Source organism: Anser brachyrhynchus (genome assembly GCF_964034855.1).
Source record: "Anser brachyrhynchus genome assembly, chromosome: 3".
In the NCBI taxonomy this organism is placed as follows: Eukaryota; Metazoa; Chordata; class Aves; order Anseriformes; family Anatidae; genus Anser; species Anser brachyrhynchus.
In genome coordinates this window covers 80,888,028-80,908,014 of record NC_137696.1, presented here as the reverse complement: position 1 = coordinate 80,908,014, position 19,987 = coordinate 80,888,028, and the positions used below count along the sequence as shown (strand labels likewise).

The following is a 19,987-nucleotide window of genomic DNA, read 5'->3' as shown; positions in this document are numbered from 1 at the left end:
CTTCTCTCAGATAACTAATGATAGAACTCGAGGAAGTGCCCAGAAGTTGCGCCTAGGGAGATTTAGATCAGATATCAGGAAAAACCTTTTCTCTCAGAGTGGTCAGGCACTGCAACGGCCTGCCCAGGGTGGTGGTGGAGTCACCATCCCTTGCAGTGTTCAGGAGGTGCCTGGACAAGGTGCTACAAGATATGATTTAGTAGCTTAGTGGGTAGTATTGGTGATAGGAGGATGGTTGGACTAGATAATCTTGTAGGTCCTTTCCAACCTTGTGTTTCTATGATTCTGTGATTTCCAAAATTTAAACTAAATGCATATAAATTACTATTAGATAAAACAATGACTGGATTCACTCTAAAGGCAGGGGAAGATAGTGGAGAAAAGCATTTTCTGATGAAGAACAACACATGAAAGTACCGTCCAAGTTCTAAGCTAGGAAATCTGTTGGAAAATACAGAAAACTGACTGAAAAAAAAACACATTAGATTTTAGAAACTTCAGAAAAGTTTCTTTTTTTAGAAAAGTGACTTTAGAAAGCAGCCACTCTTTTAGGAATTGCTTTGAAACTAGAAACATGATAATGAGAGATGTTATGTGTCCTTTTAATGTTGGTCTAATTTCTCCTCAGTGATAACGTGTCTGTTCTGACATAGGTTGATCCAGCAAACACCCTTCCTTGTACATTCCACACATACACCCTTGTACATTCCAGCATACACCCTTCCTTGCATTAAAATCAAGCATGTGTTCTTGCCTTGCATCGGATGCACTGGCCTTGGGTAGATTTACATTATTCTTTTAAAACTAACTTCATGATTATTCCATGCCATGTTAAACGAAAGTGATCATATATAGTTGCCTTATTATTGGTTACAACAAAAATGTCATCTCTGGTACTGGGGCTGTGAGTGAAGAGATTTTCAAACTGCTCCATGGAATATTCGTAGAATTGAATCAGTCTTCATTAGTGAATTTGATTTATTTACTACATTTTTTTTTTCCTGAAAGGCAGAAGTGTCAAAAATCAGTCAACAATGTTGTACTTATTATTGATATTAATAGAAATGATCTGTCAAGCACTAATTTTACAGTTTTGCAGCTATTCAGATTTTTTCTTGAATATTTTTTAATAGAAAATTCCTTTTTACTTAAAGGGACATTTTCTTTATACATGATTATCTCTAATGCAGGTGTCTCTATACACAGAACAAGTAACATTTTTTTATTTTGTTCAAAGTCATTTATTTTATTTACCTCATTGACATATCTTTCTAGATAAAAATACATTTATTTATTTATTTTTTAAACAGAACAACAGAACTTTTGTCTGTTTGAGTTTAATTTCCTGATTTCTAGGCTCTTTCTGGGGACCCTGAGAGCAGTCAACTCACCAATTTACAATGCAAAGATGAACGGGGTTAACAATTTTCTTTCTAAATGGGGAAACAAGGTTTCTCATGTATAAGATTCATTATTTTACTAAGGTATCTAGAGTAAACCATTTACCTTACTCTTCTTTTAAGAGCTTCTCTCTTTAAAATTTTGAAGACTTTATTGAAAGATTTGCATTGTGTCTTGTCTCTTTCTGGTATTTACCCTAGAGGAAGTATGACTGCACTCTAGGGCCTAATGCATTTTTTTTTCTGGATGTTACTGTTGTCAATCAATCCAAGATTTGTATTTATTTTAAAAATGCAATATAAGTTTATGATTTCCACTACTATTTTATGGTTCTCTGACTTTCGTGTTTTGTTTTTGAATTTCTCTGGCAATTTATAGCACGCTTGTGGCTGTGTTATCCTACCGCCTATTGATTTAAGGACTCTTTAATTGAAAACTATTCAGCAAACACTGTTTTCAGTTTACTGTTTTGCCCAACTATGTCTTAGGTGCCAGGGGCTCATCTGCAGCAGTTGATGGCTAAAGATTTAAAAATAGAGCTGCAACCATCTAGGTATACTTTTATATGCAGGGTTTTCACCAAGGACTTGTCATACGTCTTACATAACCTGCAGGCTAAAAGCATATGTCTGTGCATTTGTGTCTGCATGTGTAACCACAGGAAAGGAAAAGGCAAAGAATCAATGATCTCAAAATTAATTAAAATCAGGAAGACATTCTGCCTGCTGACAGGATATTTAGGATGAAAATAATTAAATGAGCTATTGTGGCAAATGCAAGATCGATTACTCACCAAGAGCAGCTCCTTGAAGACTTAGATGAAGATTGATAACTGTTTTTTAAGTTAGAGCCAAAGGCAGCCGTTCCCATCTCCAGTTTGTGTGCATATGTGCAGTCTGATGAATGGCTTTCAATCCAACCTTCTATTGACCACTATAAAAAGCTATCATCTACCATAAATAAATGGCCTATACATGCTTCTTCTCCCTTCTTCTTCATCTCTCTGTAGTTTAAATTGCTTCATTTATTTTTTTTCATTTTGTCAAACTTGAGAAGGAGTTGTTGTCATCTTTTGACAGCAGAAACTTTTTTTAAAATTTTCTTTTGAGTCAGAGGTGCATTTTTTCTTTGTTTTCTTTGTTTGAATTGCACCTTGGAATTAGAGACTGCATGAAGACTAGATCACTATTTTTAGAATACCAATAAAATGGAATAAACTTGAAGATGGCACCATATTTTCTCAAGTGATCATTGGAATTTATCTGCAATATGGTTATAACAGCAAGTGAAGAGGCCCAGTATGGACAACCCTATAAAGCAAAGCTTTTGGTACCAAGAGCCTGAGTATTCTTTTTTTTTTTTTTCACACTATTTTCCACTTTTTTGCTTCAGACTATCTCTGGCCTGTTCCTTTCCACAAAGCCAATTAGCAGATGGAGCACATAAAGTACAGCTCCAGATCACATCTTTCAGTTAGTTTTATCTTAAAAGAATCCAGTTCATGCACTGTGACGCTGCTCCCTGATGTGAATCAGAACACTGGTATGTAGGAAAAATTGGGAAAGTTGCTTCAAAAGCTTGCTGCTGATAGAAAATGAAATCTGTTGTAAACCTTTCAGAGTAATGGAGTCTTACAAAATTATTGTGAAAACAAATCTTCTTAATGAAAGGAAAATGTGTGGACAAGTATTGCTTTTGTTTCTGTGACAGACTAAACCAAATATAGAATTTGAAAATGCTATAGAGAGAAGAAGAAGTAAATGATCTAAAATATCAAGGCATGCCTGTTGAAAGCATTCGCCTTTGAATCACATTAATTTATCTAAATGCTTATTGCAACAGGCTTTTATATTCTGTATCAATTATTCATGGAAACAGAAGAGGAAAACAGTTATACATCAACCAGATGTCGATCTTCAGCAGATCTTCTCAGTAAGCAGTTCTTTGCAAAACAGTGAGAATTGTGAGAAACAGTGAGAATTGGGAAGTTGGAGTAACTTAGTGATTCCAACATATGTTTTGGCAAGTTTGTCCTACTAATGTCTCTGTGTCAAAGTAGCTGTTCCCATGTCAGTGTATGCAGTGATATGGAGTTCTGTGAATTGAACACTCAGTTACTAGACTGGTTCTCAGATTTTGTAAGATAAAGTGCAAATGAATTCTGAACAAATTATCTGCAGAAATAATTCTCTTCCATTTCTTTTTCTCTGTTGAATCTGAAAATAGTTGTACCTCTTTGGAACTTATAGGCTTGTTGTGATTTTACAACACTCATACACTGTTAACACTAGTTTCTGCTCATACTTTGAAAATGTAAGAAGGGATAAAATTCTGTGATTTTTTTTCCCCTCATAATATAGATGCATATGAATACTTACACTTCTATGCTCTTCAAACAAAAAAGATTACTTGAATTGATCCTCTTGCTATTCTCTCTTGCAACTCTCAGAAACTGCACAGAAGTGTCAGAAAGTCTAAAATCCTGGAATAATTGATGAGGTTTATCACATTTGTACCTACTTATTTTTTCTTCTAGTTTACCTGTCAAAGGCCGCATGCCTGGTAGAGTTGTATGTGTGTATGAAAGAGAAAACTTAAACCCTTGTGTTAGTTGTATTGAAACAGAACCTACTTGCGTATGTCCTCTCTTTTTTTCCACTCCTCCCCCGTTTTTTCCCTATGCAGTCTGAAATTGCAGATCTGGAGAGCCTTCTGAAATATTAGGAATCAACATTACTAAAAATAGGGTGAATGGTATGAAAATTGGTTTAAAATCATGCTTACGCACAGTTAAAAGAAGTATATGTACACTTCAGAAAAAATAAATCCTCATTAGTTTAATCAGAAATACGAAAAAAATTGCTATAACTTCTGCCTCAGCTTGGACACATTAGTGTCCAATTTTTTAAATTTAGATTTAGATGTAGTGCAGACATTTAACTGTTACCCTGATGGATGGTGCCCTGATAGGGTATTGAAAAAAGCTGGAAGAATATTCAGTTTTCAGTTCCTATTTTTGGTTTAGTAATTGTGATAATTATATACCATCAGTTGGCTTTTTGATATAAATATCCTTTGATAATGAACTATATTTAGAGAAAGAGAGTTCCAAAATTTCCAGAAAGGATAATTGGGTGAATTTAGAGCATGTATTTATTGGTACAAATTCTATTGGACATACTAAGATTCATAGATAGAGCCAAAAATTTTTATCAGTTTGGAGATTGTTTGGTACTTATGTTGATCAAAGCAGCAGCTATGTCTAACCTTACAGCAAACTTATTTCTGAGCTGTTATTATTTGTAAGCCTGTGTTTCTTCATGTGTATATTACCGCAAATAACTTCTAATTATTAAAAATTTCATATGTATAAAAATACACTCATAACCTTTTTTTCTTTATCCAAATTTTGTTTTCTATTTCTGTCTACCCTTGTTTTCTTTATACTTTGAACTTGTGTGCTTTGCTATTTAAGGATTTCAAAGTACTTAAGAGTTCGATAAGGTTTTCAGTGTCAAAGTGCTTCTCAGTATTAGTCATGGAGGTTCCTATTAATAATTATTCACCTTCCTCTGAAACACCTCAATTTAAAGCTGTTCTTAAAGTAGGTAAGTTTTTGTGGGCAAATAGAATAATATCTTAAGATGACTGTTTTTATGAGAACATTTTGAGAAGACAGCCTGCAAGGGTAGTGTTGCAAATCAAAACACAGCTTTTCAATCTCAGTAACTTTGTATAGAAATTTTTAATCAAAACAAAATGCATATAATACAAATATGTCTGAATGTGTCTAATCCTGTGTCTGCTCTTACGGTGAAACCAGAGTTAACAATGTATAAAGACCTGATTACTAGAACTAGCATTATAGCATGATGAAAAGATTATTCAGAAAGCAAACTCTGATTAATGGTGAACTTCACTGAAACAAAGGAAAAAAACAATTACATAGTAAGGTGTTGTAGTTGGTGGGGGCACAATTGCAAAGAAAAGAAAATATAATATTAGCAGTGTCACTTTGCTTTTCCATAATCATAAAATGGATTGGACTGGAAGGGACATTAATGACACCTTCCACTAGACCAGGTTGCTCAAAGTCCCATCCAACCAGGTCTTCAACACTCCCAGGAATGGCGCATCCACAGCTTCTGTGGGCAACCTGTGCCCACACCTCACCACCCACATAATAAAGAATTTCTTCCTAGTATCTAATGAAAATCTCCCATTTTTTAGTTTAAAACTATTAGTCCTTGTCCTATCACTGCACTCCCTGACAGAGTCCCTCCCCAGCTTTCCTGTAGGTCCCCTTTAAATCTCCTCGGAGCCTTCTCTTCTCCAGGCTGAACAACCCCAACTCCCTCAGCTTGTCTTCACAGGGTAGGTGCTCCAGCCCTTAGATTATCCTCGTGGCCCTCATATCTCTACTTTTTTACATATAACATAGAAATTGGCTAAAATTATGCAATAGAAATGACAAGAGACAATGAATACCATAAAATCGAGTGTGCTTTGAAAGCTAAACTAAACTAAAGTTAAAATGAAATACCTATTTCCTAAATCTAAACAATGGATCAATTTTCTAAATCACGGGCCAGCATTTTTTTTATACTTTTTTCTTTGCGTTTTACTGATTTCAAGGAGTTGTTAATCCAAAACCAAAATATTTACTTACTTAAAACAGAGACATAGGATATAAATTAATAAAAGAATTGCAAAAGACTGACATAAAGAAAGATTCTGTTTGCAATCAACACATACACTTTTATAGAATAGTTATGTTTTACACTGCTTGACAATATTTTTTCCTTTTTTCTTTTTTTTTTTCCTGCAAACATGAACTTTGCAAGGCTGCATATGCAATCTTTTATTTTTTTGCTGAGGATATTAAAATGTGTCATTAGTTCTAAGTGGAGAAAAACATAAATGGAGCTTGGTGAGAGCAGGAAAAGGCAATTCATTATGAAGGCTCAGAACTGTTTTGTTTCTGCATTTCAAAGTCATCAATGTACATTTATTTTTGAAATTTTATTGAAAAATTAAAAGGTGTGAAAGCTCTGAAATTCTCACACATCGTGAAACTTTTATGAGATATAAAAATAGAGTATACAGAGACTCATTCTTTTGAATGCTTCTTTTCTCCGTTTTTAATGGGATATTTATTTAATCTCTTGGTTATTCTAAATTCATGCCTCTCTTCAGTTGAGGTCAGTTGTACTTTCTTGCTGTGTATGAGTACAAACGTGTTCAGTGTATATGCTGAGTAAGATCTTTCTATAATTGCTTATGAACTGCTCATGTAGAAGGACTTTTTGTGTGGTGAGTTAAACTAGTACAATAGTAGCAGGCAGCTCTTTATTATAGATGTGATTAATGGAGTTATAGTGATCAAAATCATTGATTTTCGAGCAGGGGAACAGATGAAAGGAAATAGACTATGAGACCAAATAATGACCCATTGCTTCTGGTAATTAGTTTTCTGCTATCTGTACTTAAGGCACATTAAAAAGCATGACGGTATTTTTTTATGGCAAAAGATATTATAGCCGGTACCATAATTTCTAAAAGTCAGAAGAAAGTTTGAGAAAGTACTTCAGATTAAATTTCTCCTGGATATTTAATGTATGTTTTTTACCAAATGTATAGAAACCTAACATCATAACACACTGTTCCTAAATGCATATTATAAATACAGTTCTGCAAATGCTTATGCAGATAGCTTTTACTATTGCAATCAGTACACTGAGAGTCATTTGCTTCTCGGATTAGCAGAGTTTCTGCCATGATGGGGCATGTATAGGGTCTTATGAAATCCGTATCCTGTAAATTTCTTTGTTAGCCAGAAAACTGAAAATGAGAGAAAAGAAATTTCTAAAAAAATTTAATTATAGAATTACTTTTTGTATTTTTTTTTTTTCTTAATAAAGTTAATGGTATTTATTCCAGATAACAGTTCTATAAATGTACAACTTTATATAGAGGAACTATCTGAAGATATTCTCTGTTAGTGTGAAAAATTAAATTCAGAATCAGAATACCTCCTAAAATCAAAGGACATAGAGGAAGTGAAATTTTGAATTTTAAGTACAAACATTTTACAAAAATAGTATCACAGAATGTATGAGGTTGGAAGAGACCTCTGAAGATATCTAGTCCAACTCCCCTGCCGAGCAGGATCACCTAGAGCACATTGCACAGGATGGCATCCAGGCAGGTTTTGAATATCTCTAGAGAAGGAGATATTCAAAACCTCTCTGGGCAACCTGTTACGGTGCTCTGTCACCCTCACAGTAAAGAAGTGCCCTCTCATATTGAGCCGGAACCTCCTGTGCTTCAGTTTGTGCGCATTACCTCTCGTTCTGTTGCTCATGAGGTTCCTCTCGGCCTGACCCTCCAGCTTGCTGAGGTCCCTCTGAATGGCAGCACAGCCCTCCGGGGTATCAGGAACTCCTCTGAGCTTTGTGTCGTCAGCAAACTTGCTGAGCGTGCACTCTGTTCCATTGTCCAGGCCATTAATGAATAAGCTGAACAACAGTTGACCCAGTATTGACCTCTGGGGGACACCACTAGGCCTCCAAAAAGTAACTTAAAAGAAAAAACATGCTGAAATGGACACAAGTTACTTACATTCCTAACCTGCAAAAATATCCTTCTGATACATACAGGAATTTGAAAATGTTCTTGTTACATAAGTTGCCCACACCATATTACCAAAATAAATGAATAAATAAGTAAAAATCAAAGTTAATATCAAATAATATTTACTATAAAAAGTGGGAATTCAGGGTGGAATTCAGGATGAACGATCTGATGTGTTAAGAAAATACATAATATAGATGTCCATATAAAGTGAATGATTTATATTGGGTACATTTTCCTCTTTCTGTGATTGGAAAGAAGTAAACCACCCTGAATACTTGACAGATAACCTGTCCAATAAGCAGTTCATTTAAAGATATGTGAGAATGAGAATTCGATCAGGAAGCTGAGGAAATCAGTCACAGCTTAAGCGTGCATCAGAATAGCAAACCCCATAAAGAGAGACTAGCTTTGAAACCAGACTGCCATCCAGTCAAATTTAAACTTTGAAAAAATGCAAAAGATTAAATTCTAAATATTCTACCCTGTAAATTTCAGACCCTTTCTACTTATTCCCCTAACTGAAGTTTTCACTCATACTTGAGATTTAAGCTTTTGCTCCATAAGAGATAGCTAACGAAAAAGTGTCCATGTTAGAAAACTTAATTCAGAATTTTCTGATGTGCTTCAGGGTGTATTCTAAATCTTTAGCATTTTATTTGTTGAAATGAAATTCAGATCCTGCATCTAAGGCCAAGCAGACCAGAGAAACACTGCTGACGTTCTTATTTCAGAAAAACCTATGTTAAAGCCACTACAAAAAGTAAAGTTACTACAGGAGTTACATCTCCTGTAGTTACATCTCAAGTTGTCTGAAAATTTCACCTCCTGTAAGTTAAAATCAATCTGTAAAAGTGGTTACCTACACAACTAATTGTCAGTTACTTTGAAGTTCTTAGCTCCATAAGTAGTCTATCAAATAGGAAGAAGAGTGCAGAAGCATTGCTTCTTACTTTTGGGTCCCAGTTTAGTATTATGTTTTCTATGTTATGATAATATTAGTAAGGGTAACAGTTTTTTTTTGTTTTGTTTTGTATTTTGATGATGTAACCCTACTTCATTATGTTTCTGGCAACAATGCAAACAAAGCAATTTATATTAAAATATTAAAAATGCCCACAATTATTGGCCTAAGCTTAGGGAGATGTTTAGAAAAGAATGTGTAATGAAATAGTTTCTTACTTGGTCATATTGTCCTTTCAATATTCAACACTGAACCAAAGCACAGGAATTGTTGTTTCTAGAAACAGCCCAGTTCTCTGTGCTGTGCTTTGCACACCATTGAGCTAAGCCAGATAATCAAACAACACAGCTGCTGCTCATCCTGCTTGATTTCTACTGTTTTGCTTTGCCCTGCCCCTTTCCCAGGTGATTGATTGGGTGCCAGGTGGGCCTAATGGTATATAAGCTGCAGGTGTCCTATCAGAGAGCTCTTTCTGCCTGAGCTGGTCTTTGGGGGTAAGTGCTTTGTTTTTTTATTTAGCCAGTTGCAGGGTTCTTTAGGTGGGTCAAAGCGTATGGGCTGATGTGTTTCTGAGTTGAGAGAAGTAAGCATGTGTTTTTGAGGTAACAACTAGTAGGATCTTTCAGAGTAAACAAGCTATATAGTAGTAGGTGCCTTTACTACATGTAGCTCCTCTTCAGGTGAGTAATTTTTAGAGCATGCTTATGGATAGGAAGATGACGTTACTTTGCATGTTTGCTTTGTGGTTCTAGGTCTCTTATGATTTTTTGCAGGATTATGTGGCTTAATGTGAATGTGACCTTATCTTCACCTGTACGTCAAATATTGGAGTATTGGTTGAAAGTCAGCTGAATATGAGCCAGCAGTGTGCTCAGGTGGCCAAGAAGGCCAACAGCATCCTGGCTTGTATAAGAAATAGTTTGGCCAGCAGGTCTAGGGGAGTGATTGTCCCCCTGTACTTGGCTCTGATGAGGCCGCACCTCGAGTACTGTGTTGAGTTTTGGGCCCCTCACTACAAGAAGGACATGGAGGTGCTTGAGAGAGTCCAGAGAAGGGCAATGAAGCTGGTGAGGTGTCTAGAGAACAAGTCTTATGAGGAGCAGCTGGGGGAGCTGGGGTTGTTTAGCCTGGAGAAGAGAAGGCTCAGGAGAGACCTTATCACACTCTATAGATACCTTAAAGGAGGCTGTAGAGAGGTGGGGGTTGGTCTGTTCTCCCACGTGCCTGGTGACAGGACGAGGGGGAATGGGCTAAACCAGGGGAGGTTTAGGTTGGATATTAGGAAGAACTTCTTTACTGAAAGGGTTGTTAGGCATTGGAATGGGCTGCCCAGGGAGGTGGTTGAGTCGCCATCCCTGGAGGTCTTTAAAAGACATTTAGATTTAGAGCTTAGTGATATGATTTAGAGGTTTAGTGTAGGACTTGTTAGTGTTAGGTCAGAGGTTGGACTAGGTGATGTTGGAGGTCTCTTCCAACCTAGACGATTCTGTGTGAAATTACACAATGATTTGTGATTATTTTGTGAGATGAAAAAAGTTCTAACACTTCAAACATTTATACTGGGAAATGTGCTTTTATACTGTCAATAATAATGCACGTTCTTTACGATGTAATGAAAATGGAATGGCTAGATCGGTAGCAACAGCATCAATAGTTGTTGGACTATTCTTTTGTTTTCTTGACATTTTCTCAAAGTTTGTAGATGTTTTATGTTCCATTTCCTAATTTCTCTAAGAATTTGGGATCAAACTATGAAATATGGGGGCAAAAAAAAAAAAAAAGAAAAATCTTGATTTTTCATTTCTTTCTTTGTGTAAGACAAGACTACATTTTTTCCAAAAAAAAAAAAAATATTTGTCCTGATCTATTTTTTATAGATTTTTAACTTGCTTTAAGCATTTTTAAGTAGTATAAGAAGAAAATCACTTGCTTTGTTCTGATGTTAAAATAAGCATTTTGATGATGGGAGCAGGGGGGAAATAATTTTCACCTGTATTGTCAGTCATAATACGTTCTCTACTAAAAATTGTGTACACATTTCTGTAAATAAACACCCTGCTTAAAATTCATGAGGAAACAAAGTGTTAAAAAAAAATCTAAACAGCTGTGCCATCATCTGATGATTATTCATCTGAAATATTACCCTATATTAAAAAATAAATAAAATGTTTCTAACAGGTTCTTTTGATATTTAGAAAATTTAAATGCACATTGTTTATAGCTTGCTAATGCTCATAGTTTGTTGCCAATTGGAATGCATGTTTGGGGGTGAAAGGAAAATCTCTGCTGTTTGTTTAATTGTACCCCAGTGTTGAGTTGGGAATGTGTCAAGAAGTAAGAAAACACCAGCTTTAATAAGCATACAATGCAATTTAACAGTTCATAAAACAGTAAAATTTAATCCCAGACTGGGAGATTTATTAAATCTCACTCAGCAAAATGGTTTTGTGAGATGTGTTAGCAAGTGAGAATTAAGTGAAATAATTTCAGGGGCAATAGACTTTATTAACCAAGGAGGGGAGGAACTGGTTTTGCAAGCCGTTTCTTCTTAATTTCATTCACTTGTTATAATTGCTTTGAGTAGGAGAGCTTTCTTTGAGCAGAAGAAATATGTTGGGTCTCTGAAATGTGTGTGCATGCTACTACATTTGTCAGGCCTCATCTAACTGAAGTATCTTCTGTAGATGGTCGTGTGCAGTGGTTCATTTAGCGATTGTTAAAAGATTAAGTCTAGTACAACTTAAACCTCTGTCTATCCGTAAGATAAAATGACTCCTGTTAATTGTTATTGTTTTGTCATTTTTGCATCCATGCTGGTTCTTCTGTGCTCTTTACTCTTCTTCCCTGTTTTCTCTTCCCCTCAACAGTTGTTCTCAGCCTCTATTTTTGTAGGCTGCAGAAACAATGTTCTTTATATGTCTTTTTTTTTTTTCATTTGTCAGTTAGAAGATATCTAATTCTTCTGTATTCTTCCAGGCAGTTGTTACATCTCTGTGAAACAGTATGCTGACTTGTATGACCCGCTTATTTCCTACCTATATTTTAACATCACTCAACTGTCAAAAAAGGAAAAAAAAAATATTTTTAAAAAGTGAATTTCTTTCAGTGTTGTTATTCTTGTAGTCTTGTATAAGAGACAACTTGAAGAGCAAATTCAAGTGAAGGTTCTTGGACTCAAGCTCTGCACACAACTATCACACTTAATGCTCTGCAAATATCATTGTTACTGTGAGCCACTGAAAGGATGCTTCTTCCATTATGGATGGCCAGACTGCGTTCAAACTGTTAATGGGAGTTTCTGTGGGGTGCATAGCCCATAGAGATATAGGATACCTGAGAGAATGTTGTGGTGAGCTTGAAACAAGTTGTCTCAGTCTAGATTTGTCATATTTTGGATTGGTAAATGTTTTTTTGTTAACTAATTGCCTTGAAATCACTCTTAACCTGAGACAGGTTAAGATAAAGTGTGTGTTTGCTTTTATGCTTTTCTTAAACGTTTCCAGCTGTATTTGAAAGTTAAACTATACCAGATCTACTGACATTAGTTTAATTAGGAAAGGTGTTTGTCTTTTTGTCCAGCTGTTTTGCTGTATTGGCTGGCTATAGGCTTTATTTAACACACAGCTACCTGGGAGTTGTATATACCTTATGTCTTGGATCACATTCAGTAGAAAAAATTTTCATAGACAGTGGCATGGTGGAATTTGGCTTTTACAGCCAATCTCACCTGATTCTTTCTGGGTGTCCTGAAGGACCTTTTTTCCTGAATCTAGTTTACAATATAAAATATAAACCTCTTTATTGACACCTGTGTCACATCAAGCTGTATATTCAAAACTGTATAGAATAAAAATAAAAGTGGGATCCTTTGTCACTTGATTACTTTTGAGTGACAACAGATGTGATGACAATCATTTTACATTTATAAAATTAGTACGGCATGAATCACCTTTCTATCTTTCTTTCAAGTATCCTGTACAATTGTACTGAAATGCAAAACTATTAAAAAGTTTAGTGTCATTTCATAGTGCATAAAAGAATCAGAGTAAATTCAAATCTATATTTACTTTCATCTTCAAATGTTCATTTAATATGTGAGTAGGGAGAAAGACACGATATTCAGGATTTGCATTTTGGAATTGGGAAAATACTGCAGATTACAGTGATTAAAATTAAATTGTAGAGGGCATGAATGGTTGGATGCTTTATCTTCTTAGCCAACCATTTTTGCTTAATGCAGGATCTGAAAAATTTAAAGAAAAATGGCTTTCTTCAGTCTTTGTCTCTTGTCCTGGACCTTTATGTATCCACTGTTGTAGTTTCTGTACTTCATATTCAGTAACTTTTAATGGCAATTCTGTCATTTTCTGTCAGATGGGACAGCTTTTAAGGAAAGTAATAGCGTTAATAATGAGGGCACTTCTGCACTGCAGGTGATCACGTTGTCCTGATTTTTGTGTTGTCAGATTTTTCTCATGTCTTTTTGGTTATTCCTGGCTTGTTTAAAAGAAATGAGGTAGAGTCAACTTCTGTGAGAAACTCAGTCTTCAAAGAAAAATAATGATTAAAAAAAATTACTTCACACAGGCCTATTTCTGTTCACTGTGTTCATAATGGAAATAATCTAGAAAATAAGACTAATTTGGGAAAAAAAGGAAGGCAGGTGGTGGGGGATTCAACTGACAGAAGAAAAAAATGAGATGTTTTGTTTGTTTAGGCACTATGACATTTATTCAAGGTTTTATAATTAATAATTTTGCATTGTTTATTAAATTATTGGACAGTAAGGACAGCTGAGAGAAAAATATGTAATTACCAAAGGAGAATTAATTCATAGCAGGTTAAGGAGGTTGATTGTAGGATGTTCTTGAGGGCATTGAAGTGATTAAGTATGCTATTGTGAATCCTTCTGTGTAAGATGTCCAAAATAATGTTATTTCTTCACAAAAAGGGTGTCTTGGATGTGAAGGAGATTTGACTAGGCTGTTCTGTCCGTTATCCACTGTGTGCTGAGGCTGTTATAGCAAAGAAGCAGAGTTGCTGCTACCCTCCAAATTCTCCTGTCATCCTGTTGTGATGGTGACTAGAAAAAATCTTGATACACACTGGGAGTTGAAAAACAAAATCTGACTTTGCATCCAGTGTTATATCCAAGGCACTGGTGTTGTGTAAGAAAATACCGTTTATATGGGACAATGGAAAATTCAGTCTTCATGGAACATGCCCTGTCTCATGTACGTACGCTCCCCTTGCCAAATGGAAATACAACAATCAGTTTATGTCCTGCAAGGATAAGTACTCTCAGTGAGAGAATCTTGTTGCAGTATGAAAAGCATGCATGTTAACACTTTGCTAAACCAGTGACCGTAGTCAGTCTGAACAAGGTTTACTTCAGAGGATGCTGTGGTCTGAGGTGGCTATATGTGCAGCTAATGGAAAACCTGTACCATGTTTTCGGTCAGTACGAAAGGGTATGATATGATCAAGTAAGTTTCAGAATACATGAAAGACTTTATGTAAATTGCTTTTAATGTTTTCAAACATTTTCAAGGACATTTTCAATGACTTTCTTTAAAAAAAAAATCAGTGGCCAGTGTACTTTCAGTTTTATGCATTTATCTGGATACTTCGTCATGGTTACTAAGGAAACAAATGCAGATATACATTTGTGAGCATTTTTTTCAGTTTCATTTCATTTCTGATGGAGCAAATGAAGTCACACTTTAAAAGAATTTTTAGCTTCATTTTAATTAATGCACAACACTTTTCAGAGTACATTAGTGTCTGACTGAGCAGTTTAGTCTTGTAAAGGTAGCTGGACTTATTTCACAAGGACAAAATTTGACTGACTAGAGACAGGAAGACAGAGCTATCTCAAGTAGTAGTACGTGACTGTCCTGGTGTTTCCAAGTACTGCACGGAACCCCTTTTAAGTAGAAGATCACATTTCTTCATAGGCTTTTATTAATAACAAATTTAATTGGGGGAAAAACAATCACATTAGTTTCATTTAATTTAAAATCTGTTTTTATTTATTTTTTTCCTTACATTCCAGCTGGTTTTAATCACCTGTCTTTGAAAGTTCTTCCAGATTATGCCTATGGAACATCTCATTTTTTTTTTTTTACTTTTAATATAGATTATAAGGGGCTACAACTTGTTATAGTAAAGGCTGAAGTATAATTTTTCTGTTTGAGAATTGTACTTCTCTGTTATAATTCATGAAGAAACAGAATTAGTCTAGCAATCCTTAATCCTAAATTAACATTAAACTTGAGTGCGTGATAAAGTCATGTTTTCTAAAAAATAGAGCAGATATATTTTGCTATTCAGAGACAATTCTGTAGCACTGAGATATGAACAGGAGAGGAGTGGTTTATTGGTATAGGAGGTCCTCATTTACTTTGATGGAAGTAAATGGGAATATCATACAAAAACATGTCAATTATATGTCATTAAATGTGGAATCTGCATTTCTTTTAACCCTTAATAGTTAATTGTGCACAGATATTTCAAAAGTAATTAGCAAATTTATTAAGTCACATGTCAAGTGGCATCAATGAACTCCTGCTTAGTGTAATTCTGAAGTTGGTTATGTAGATCATAACCGTGATGATTTTGAAAACCTCTTCTGTTAGGATTGCATTTATCTGTATGTCGGAGTGTGAGCATTTCTCCTTACTTCTGGAATGTCTTAAGATACAGACCTAGCTCTCAAGATGCTGCTATAGTGCATAAACATCCCATTTGGTTTCAGGATTTTCAGCTGGTTCTTCTCTAAGCTATCAGCCATGCTTAAGGTTACCTTTGAGATGTCATGAGAAGGGCAAAAAAAAAAAAAAATAATAGAAAACCAATTCAAACAGTTTGGTTATGTGGGGAAGATTTCTTGGCTGAGACCCAGCCAATACTAGGTTTCTTCTGCATCAGTTCCTCCCATATAGGTTAGAAAGTGGTAAAAAATACTACCCTACCAACTTCTTGCCCTAGCTCCAAGCCCTGAAAACCCAAACCCTCCCTACAGTAAGAGCAGGTGAAGCAAATGTGTGCCATAAATCTGCTAGAGCTTATCATGTGCCTGTAGCATCTTTGGGTAGGATTGTGGATGAAGAAGAAAAAGACCACACTGAAGAGGCCTGGCGAGAAATAGTAGACCCTTTATCTAATAGTAGAGAGGACTTTTTCCCTGGGTGCTTTACACTGAGTCTGTCTCCATCAGAGCCTTTCCACAGTGAGATTAGAATACCTGCCTGAAATGTGTTTGACAGTATTTAGCAAGCAGGACTCACAAATGATTAGTGCTGTTACAGAAAAACATGTAATTAGTGGAGACAAACACAACACCCACAGTAAGACAGGAGGTAAAGGAATGTCAGAGCAGTATTGAGAAGAAATGTGTAGTATCCAACTGAGTTCAGAATAAAAAGTAAACACAGATATTGGTACTTTCTGTTTGAAGTGTACTGTGACTGAGAACTTCTCTGATTAAACTGTTATCTGAGTGCTAAAAGCTGTTTTGTTACTTCATTGACTCAACTGAAAGAAAGACTTGTAGTCACGGACAGCTGTCATTTGATGTCTTAAAGTAGATCTCATTCTATTTCAATTTGATGAAAACTTTTATAGCTTCTGTAGTTGTAGTTTTTTCTTTTGTGGTAGTAGACATGCAACTGACTGTCACAAGCAGTATTTTTGATGTTTATTTGTATTCAAACAAGTCATGATTAATAACAACTGTGAAACAAACAAAAAACCAACAAAACAAAAAAACTATGGCTCAAAAACTGTACCAAGATATATCTTTGTGAGATACACCATAATATTTAAAAGGTTTATACAAGTTAACTGAAAAGTACTGATCTCGTTATTTGTTCTTCAGTGAATGGAAATGTTGTAGCAGGTTCTGAAATTCAAGAACTGTTCAGGCTGCCAGTCTCTGTTTAGATAAGATAAAGAATCCTAAAATTTGGGGGACATTTTTTTCCCAAGTCTCTGAGTTTCTTGCTGAAACCTGCAGCACTTCCTGTATCACAAAGCATCATTCCAATAACATGATTTAAGGCAAAGAAAGCAGCGTGGACAAATGGCAGTGAGAGACAAAAATGCTTAGCAAGCTTAACAAATGATGGTGGGGAAGTAGTACAATTGCTATCAGTTCCTTTTGTCTCTCAGATGAAAGATAAAGCGACCAAGCAAGAGGACAGCGCAACTTGCAAATTCAAGCACATGTTTTATATCTTTTCCGGAGTTCTGCACTGTTTATTTCCTGTTCAGTAAAATCGGTGATTGCACCCAAAGAGATGAGTGTGATATTGAATCAATAAACCAATATATTTTTGAGCATGTGGTTCTATCTATTCAGTACAAACAATTAAGCCTACATTTAACTTTAATGTTCCTATACAAGGTGGTCTGTGGAATCTCAGCCTATGTAAATAATGGATTTATCTTGCAGCATCTAAAGATCAAATTGGACACTCAGCTTCTAGCCAGTGATTAGTTTATGTTGTGTGCATTTAAAAGAAGTGCGTTCTGATTTAGATTTATTTCCAGTGAAGCAATGTTCATCAGTGGAGTATGAAGAATATTAACAGGATTCAAATTACTTCCAAAACTGCAGTGGCTTTTTTAATGCTTCCACTGGAGTTAACTGTCCTTCCATCCTACAGATTTCCAGCTCAGTGGCTTATAGAATTTGACAAAAAGCCATGTTGCTCTGCGTCTGGCATAATGTCCATTTGATTCTTGCTGATGAGTCTTATTGGTTCCATGTCCAAATTTATATCTAATTAATCAGTTAATGTTGTTTTTGAAGTTCTGGTTGCTTCTTAATGGGAATGATTTTGCTTAAGTCTCATAGCAATTTCAATTTTCATCCATTGGTGCAAGGACTATGTGTTTATATGTAAAGCTGATAAAAAAAACAACAAAAAGCAAAAAAAAAACCACATACTATTTTCATTTCTGAACCAGACTTATGTATGAACTTATTTTATAGTTTATTTTTTAAATTATTGTCTAGACTCCAACTTCTGTGAAGTACTAGAATATTAAGCTTTGTACGATGCTTACTCAGCATGTCATTCTGACTTCTGGGACTTTTGCTGTCTCCTTGTCAGATATTAGCTTGCCTTAAAAGCACTGTAATGCCTTAAAGATAATGAACAATTTGGCAGCAAAAATAATTTCTGGTTAATTTGGAGTGTCTGTATAAACTGCTTGGCATCTGAGATCATTGAAACCTATTATACTAGCTATGTTAAAATTGGAATTTATTTCTGTTTGAGTTTTGAAATCTCTCCCTGGGAGAGCCATTTAAATGTAAACGTATATTTTCCCCTTTAACAGTGTCTTATGGGCTATAATGGTAGAGCTCTTTTGCATTTTTATGTTTAATTTTATTGTAAAGAGCCTTGGGATGCATTTGCATGAAAGGCACTATATAAGCTTATTTTGTATTGCATTGTATTGTATTGTGACAAGTGCAATAATCTCCAGGTTTCCTGTCCATTAAAGAACTAATTTCACAGCTCACTAATTATGTGAATGAGAAGGGGAAATAGGTCCGTTTTCTCTAAGGTATACTGAGCAGATGGCATAGTATTTATTTCCACAAGCAGAATCTAAGGTCCTCTCTTGCCTTTGATTCCAAGTCTTGTCTCCGTTTATCAAACAGAAGAGGAATGATTTCAGTTTCTTGTGTACAGTATGTACTGGGAGGCTGCCTCTGTCCTTTGGTAATACAATAGTAGTTAGCATATACCATGACTAGCCCACTTATTTAGAATGGGACATGAAAACAGTTAAAATGAATGTGGATTTCAACGCAATTCTAATTTGCCACTGCTTTGTAGAAAATATTGATTAGGTCTGTCTTAAGGATTTAAACCGATTCCTATAAAAACTTATAAATGAATCAGTTGAATACCTTTGGGACTGTATCTAGTCTGTAATTCCAAATGGAAAACCATTATTTCCTTAGTCTGTATACTCTCCTTCATTGTCAAGGTCTTGCTACTTTGCTAATCTATTTTTTTCTTCTCACTGATGGAAATAACTGACATGAGTCAAACCTGCATGCGTACAGTGCAGCCTCCTAAAACACTGCTTTCTTTAAGGTAGTGTGAGTCATCAGAGGTACTGGTGTCCTTCTGTGATACTATAAAATTGATATTTGGGCCCTTATTTCAGCTTTAAAAAGAGAAGAACTGAGACTAAAGGTCCTGACGCTTCTGTGGGACTTGGCAATCAGGCTATCACAGTGCTGCACAATCAGATAGTTTTCTCCCTGTAGTGTAATGAGCGGTGCTAAACTTCTGTTTCGTTCCCTCACTGCTGGGTTGTCACTTGTTTTCATTTTGTGCTCATGGTGCTGATTTCATTCTAATTTTAGACGGATGCAGCTCTAATGTATGATGCAGTTCATGTGGTATCAGTGGCTGTCCAGCAGTTCCCACAGATGACTGTCAGTTCACTACAGTGTAATCGCCACAAACCATGGCGCTTTGGGACCCGCTTTATGAGTCTCATTAAGGAGGTAAGTCACTAATAAAATATATCCTGCTTCCTTATTTTCCTTCCTCCCAACTCCCATTTCATTTTATTCTAATTCTGCTTTTTTATTTTTTAGTAGGTGAGTGAGACTATGAGCTTACGTTTAAAGAGATTGACAGATAAGAAAACATTTTTATTTGCAAACAGGTTTTCCAGTCCTAGTTGGAACAAAGTGTATCATACACAGAAACATAAAAGGGTAAAATAACTGCATTCTAAATAAAACTTTTAATTGTGGATACTTCTGAGTGTTTTTGGAATGTTTGTGGAATTAAAAAAACAACCCCCCAAGACCCCAAACCATAGACTAACTATGAAAAATTCAGCAACTAAATGCTAGTATAAGTTTGAAGAGGCCAAGAATGAAGTTTTAATTTTCACTTCTTTTGCCATGGTAAATATATATAGCATTGTTCTCCTAGTATACTGCTGAGA

The 19,987-nt window shown here is 35.4% G+C and overlaps 1 protein-coding gene across 12 annotated transcripts in view; it reads left to right on the top strand.

Annotated features, from left to right (window-relative positions):
* Positions 1 to 19,987, top strand: part of GRIK2 (glutamate ionotropic receptor kainate type subunit 2) — a 407,268-nt gene that overhangs the window by 193,246 nt on the left and 194,035 nt on the right. For all 12 annotated transcript variants that reach the window (XR_013948894.1, XM_080586284.1, XM_080586280.1 and 9 more), the window contains one exon: positions 19,392 to 19,535. Coding sequence is in view for 11 of the 12 variants with exons in the window: in XM_080586284.1 (XP_080442410.1) it covers positions 19,392 to 19,535 (144 nt within the window). In the remaining variant the exon portion in view is untranslated. The remainder of the gene's footprint in view (positions 1 to 19,391; positions 19,536 to 19,987) is intronic.